At 45.7% G+C, this 5,597-nt stretch overlaps 3 protein-coding genes across 3 annotated transcripts; all 3 read left to right on the top strand.

The window, feature by feature from the left end:
• Positions 1-143: 143 nt before the first annotated feature.
• EDB91DRAFT_1083422 (uncharacterized protein) lies at positions 144-854 on the top strand (the record flags this gene model as incomplete). The annotated part of the gene is made up of 4 exons (XM_041315625.1): positions 144-287; positions 339-407; positions 531-757; positions 804-854. Coding segments are annotated over 4 exons (491 nt in total), but the record flags the coding sequence as incomplete, so codon positions are not given.
• A 6-nt stretch (positions 855-860) lies between these two features.
• On the top strand, positions 861-1,130 carry EDB91DRAFT_1055670 (uncharacterized protein; the record flags this gene model as incomplete). Its single annotated transcript, XM_041313943.1, has 1 exon — positions 861-1,130. A coding segment is annotated over one exon (270 nt), but the record flags the coding sequence as incomplete, so codon positions are not given.
• Positions 1,131-3,120: 1,990 nt separating this feature from the next.
• Positions 3,121-4,281, top strand: EDB91DRAFT_1250092 (uncharacterized protein; the record flags this gene model as incomplete). The annotated part of the gene is made up of 2 exons (XM_041323189.1): positions 3,121-3,570; positions 3,622-4,281. 2 exons carry the CDS (start codon positions 3,121-3,123, stop codon positions 4,279-4,281), a joined length of 1,110 nt encoding a protein of 369 aa, XP_041175654.1.
• Positions 4,282-5,597: the final 1,316 nt, after the last annotated feature.

Raw genomic sequence — 5,597 nt, 5'->3', positions numbered from 1 at the left:
TTTCCTCACTCTAGGGTGAGTCAGTAGAAGAAATCCCATTGATCATTTGAATCATTGCCAGCATGTCATCCTCGCCTCCTTTTCATGTTCCCCATTTGACTACTAGTAATAATGGGCACCATTTACTTGCCCCAACTGCGCAGATATATTTTCAACATTGCAATGTCATCCATCTTCAACTACTGTTACCGCTGTCAGCGTGTTTTCAAGGTCTTACCTCGACTTCGGGGAACCTAGTCATTTCTCACAGGACTATGATCCTGACACCCTAGAACATGAGCAAGACGGTGCGTGTATGTCACTTGATCGATGGAGGCTAAATCTTAGTATGCATCTAGTCTATGGAGAGTATGACGAACTCGATCCTTTGGATGATGCGGAAGAAGTCATAATCCCACATGTCGAAAGTGCTACAGATGACGTATCAGCCTATAAACCCCCCTTTCGTCTGTCCCACATCCTGAGCATATCATCCCAGTACCCCTGAGTCAGTGTGCGACACCCCCCTCGCCTCGTTGATCCCTCTGCAGCCCACGTCCCAGCACATTTAGGGAGTACCATCCCAATGTGCCAATTACCCACCCCGGAGGAGAAAATCATCTCAGAAGATGGACCGCGATGTACATGCCGTGCCGCTATCCGTCACACAGAGACCTTTACTATCCCTTTGCGTCGAAAGCTGAATTTGACCTGGGATACTGGCTTTCAGAGGGGGCGTGTCGCAAAAGAAGTTGATGTTTTCCTCCACCTCGAGCATGTAAGTTGCCTATCTACGTTTCATGTCATCAGTATCTTGATAATAGATGCAGACCAAGAATAATCCGCCCTCTTTCAATACATCTAAGGATCTGTGAGCTCGGATCGAAGCACTACCTGAAGTACCCTCGATGGTACCACCAACAAATAAAGTTGGTTCCTATAAGACGAAAGCACCCTTGGTGCTCTATTGGAGGGATGGTCTCGATGTCGTGAAGCACCTATTCGCCAACCCAGTCTTTGCGCCTTGTATGGATTTCCAGCCGTACCGGGAATTCGAGGGCGCAGACAGTCAGCGAGCTTATGGAGAATTTATGATGCTGATCTTGCGTGGGAGATACAGGTGGGTGGTATCACCAATGATGGGTACTTAGGCTCACTGTAGTAATCATGGCTTGTCAGGATACGCTTCCTCCAGGTCATTCATTTGTTGGTGTGTGTGTCATGAATATTACCAACTGCATCTAAATTTCGATTATCAAACCCTAAGTCCCGTATCCGATAAGATTAGATTAGATAGATCCCTGATAAGATAAGATGGATAACCGATTAACGATCACTATCTTGAATTCACATCTATACTATATCGACGTCATCCATCCTTATCCGTAACCCTAGACATACGAACTCATCACATCCTTAGAAGTCCTACAATTAGACAAACGGGTTACATCATAAGCATCTACATGCCTCTATGATCGAACCATAACCGAGAGAACTTTACGAGCTATCTCTCAAAGGGTCATCACCTCTTCACATCGCACACCTTCACTTCTCATGACATGTTAAGAGTTACCCTCTGTCATTCACCGAACTCCTTACATAAGAACCTGTTGCACAGTCACAGCAGAACCCTGAACCCCTATCACAGAAGTACCACTCATAGAGAAAGCATACTCATTACCGAAGACCCTGGAGAAACCCTTAGATCCGATCATACCCGATACATCTCCAGATCCAGATCCCATCTAGATCCTAGATCTAGATTCCAGATCCTATCTCTTATCGAGATCCTTAATTACCGTTCGAGACTTCTTGTCACAGAAACTCTCTCACACCCTTCTTAATCTCCGTCCACCCTGAATAGAAGCAGTCCCTGAGAACCCTGCTTAATCATCGATACCCTTGGCCCTATGAACCCTTTACCCTTCTCTTCTTGTAGTTGATTGGTTGATAAAGACGCCCTATACCCTAGGTGCAATGTTATGACCGTATATAGTTATATCACATACCTTTCATACTCAGATAGCTCCGCCTCAATAGTAGTATATAGTCTAGGTAGTAGTCAGTAGTACTCCTTAGACTTAACCTCCTCGTTTCTACATCATTGTAGGGCCTAGACGTTCCCTCTCAATCCATCTCGCTTTATCCTCTTTGACTGAGTCCTGTGGTGTGATTCCAACTCCAGACACCTACTAGTTAGGTTAAGGGACGTGGTCATAACATTAGGTTAAGTCTTCTTTACCACCCGACTCGATTGTGTTCGCCCTCTTGTACTCCAACTTTCGGACGACTATCAGACGACGCTCCATATCATCCTTCGCACGATTCTATTTGTCCTTCGACACTCGTATACTCCATCCTCGCAAGAGACGACGATCCGACTCTCGAACGACACTTGTGTCGATACCTTCCTCCCAGAACATCGGCTGTTCTGCTGAGCTTAGTCTCGCGGATCACGTTTAAAACCATCTTTCCCAGACCGCAGCCCCGCACTTCTTTTGTGCACATTCCCTCCCCTAGTTAGTAGAAGTAGACCAGGCCCTGCCTTACTGCAGCCGCCAGTCTATAAGGAACAGTGACATATAGGGTCCTGTATCCGTCGCCTTGAGTGCTGGCCCAATACCTGCCTGCTCAACGCTATATCCTAGAAACCCCTTCGTAGAATTAGAGAACGGCACTCGCGAGTGTAGTAACAATATTGCGTTGGTTCTCACGCATATTGTTTACCGCATTCTAGTATAAATTACCGTAGCCTTTTACCTTAGAACCTAGTTGGCCAAGAAGCCGGCAACTACGTTACTATACGGGCTTAGGTCGCCTCTCTATCATCATTTTCCTTTTCGGTCATATCTTACGAGATCCCTGACAAATAAAAATATACTCTGTTGAATAGGATTCCGGAACGCAGCCGGCAACATGAGATATTCCCGCCCCATACCGTTGATGACTATGAAGAGCTAGCTTCTCAAATCCGAGAAGGCTTTTGCTTTAATATGCATCATGCAAAGGGACCACAAATCACACACTGGATTGGTGTAGAATTTGAAGATGGAGAAATCTCCTATCAGAGCCTTTGCAAGAATTGCGCTAAGGCAAACAAAAAGGACTGTAGACACGTTCCGAATTAGGTGTAGAGGCGCAATGGCTGAATTGCCATCCCTCGCTATCCGAACCGCATACGTTGACACACTCCCATCATCACCCTGCTCGAACCCCTCATCATCGCCCACATCATCTTCTTCATCATCGCCGTTACTGTCATCGAGAGAAATGACAACCCAGTGGCCCAAGATTGCCAACGTACAAAATCCCGAGCCCAAGGTTGCTCCGAAACCCGTAGTAGTCGCGCAGTCCATAGGACAGAAGATACGCGACGAGCCGAAAGGCAAAGGGAAAGAAACCCTTACAGAAAATATCAGGATGTCGTCAGGTTCCTCTAAACCTAAGAAGTTGACTGGTACTCAGAAACCAGAGAAAGTAGCACCAATTGAAATCAAGAAAGAAACCTTCGCGGAAGAAATCTTGAGATTAAAAAGAGACTACGGAATCAAGGACAAGACCACTGAAGCGACTAAAGTAGAAGTCGTGGAAGTAGGAGGTCGTTGAATAAAAGCAGTAGTCCCTGCTAAACAAAAAGACGAGAAATCGGAGACAACTGATGAAACAAACAAAGGACCAGTCGATTCTGGATTATCAAAATCACAAATCAAGAGACAGAAACAAAAGGAAGCTAGATTAGCGAGAGCTTCTTTAGTGAAAGTCTCAGAGCAGAAACCCACTGCCGAAACAAATAAGGTAAAGGAGCAGATCCTCCCTGCTTTACCAAATGAGAAGACGGAGCATGAAACCGTAGAGGAGGTTGCAAAACCTATCGAAGAGTCGTTGTCCGACCTAGATAAAATAATCGCAGAAAACATGCTAAAACGCGCAATGGAAACATTAGAGGCGCTAAGAGTTGCTGAACGCCGAAAGGCCGAGGAAGCAGCAGAGATACTCCGACAGATCAAGGAGGTCTCAGAGGTTGTTATGCCACCAACAATAGAAAAGGCAATGGATGTAGTCCGTAGGACAGAAGAAACATCCAAGGTTGAAATACCTATTGAAATAGAAGGTGCAGTCCGTAGGACAGAAGAGGCACCAGAGATACCGGTTGAAAGTCCGAGGACCCCAAACATCTTATACCGTTCCCCACGACGAAAGTCCGAGCCATACCCAGAAGGCGAAGACGAAGTCCCAGAGAGCTATAAAGAACTGAAGATAGAGATCGTCAAGAAGACCAGGAATGGAATCACCTGGCAGTAATAATCCATCCCACAAAGAGCAAGAATGCTTGTGGCGCAATAGAGGAAGACTGCAGAGAATTCCTAGTCAACGATGTAGACCATTACATCTTATTCAACGACAAAGATTAATCATACCGCCTTAAGCAAAAAAGAAGTTCGAGGTAGATTCATGGTTCACCACGGCTTATGGCCGCCTAATCGCTCAAATGGACGAGTGGAACGATGCCCCATGTACTTGGGATGAAATAGAGGTAGAGATGCCTTTCCAAAGAACTATCTACGAGAAGAAGGAGGAGCTAGCCGAAGTAAAGGCTGGTAAATCAAGGGAAGAACCAATGGAGGAAATAACGACCGCTGGTGTTGAGGAGTATGTGATCAGAATCACTCCCTCACCATGTCCGATCCCCAGAGTGTTTCTACCGAGACATAGGTCCTCTGAAAAACTCAGAAGTCGTCAAACGAGGCGCAAAAACCGGTTAAGCCACCGGTAGAGAAAAAGGCAAATCCTACTCCTAGGGCTTTTAAGCCGAGAACAGAAAAGAAGGAGAAGACCCCAGCCACAGTCTTCAAATTCAAATCCAGAACCCTATGTAGAAACGGCCCGAAGTGCCGATACGGTTCTTTTTGTGCATTTGCACACCCCGAAAGGAGTAGTCCCTCCTTTAAATCAAAAGACAAGATCGGTGTAAGCCCACCGAAACCAAAGGCAGTTCCATCTGTGAAACCAAAGATAGTAGAAAAGAACGTAGACCGTAGGTCAGAAGAAACGTTCTCTATCAAGGGAGCAGCAGAACGAGAACGCAGAAGGAAAACTGCTAAAGAAACCAAAGTAAACTCAAAGAAAGAGATTGAGGAAATAGCGCTAGAAGGTCTAGAAGCGTTATTGAAAAAGCTCATCGCAGAGAAGGCGAAGCAACCCTCAAAGGAATCTATGAGTAAGGGTAGTCCTCCCCCTAAACAAAGGAGTGAAACACCGAAACCGAGTATCGAGAGAAAGCTATATGCTATAGAATGTAAGACCCAAGCGAAGGGCATTCAAGCTACGCTTATCGAGAGAAAGGAAGACGGGAAAAGGCAGTCGATTGCCATGTTTACGAAACCAATGACCAACAACGAAGTCAACTACTCAGCAGAAGACAAGGATTTGCTCTCGATATATAGAGCCCTGCAGGAGTGGAAGCACATAGTTGAAAAGTCACCCCTACCAGTGGAAGTCATTCTAGACTCACGAAACCTGGAAAAAATAGACAAATTGCACACATTGACTAGACGTCAAGCTAGATGGTGTTTATTCCTAGCGCAATTTAATCTCATATGTCTATCCAGGAGGCTAGA

Source organism: Suillus paluster (assembly GCF_016628075.1).
Source record: "Suillus paluster strain FC165 chromosome Unknown EDB91scaffold_39, whole genome shotgun sequence".
NCBI classification, from domain to species: domain Eukaryota; kingdom Fungi; phylum Basidiomycota; class Agaricomycetes; order Boletales; family Suillaceae; genus Suillus; species Suillus paluster.
Note: the sequence above shows the minus strand (reverse complement) of the source record. Positions and strands in the feature narration are given on the sequence as shown.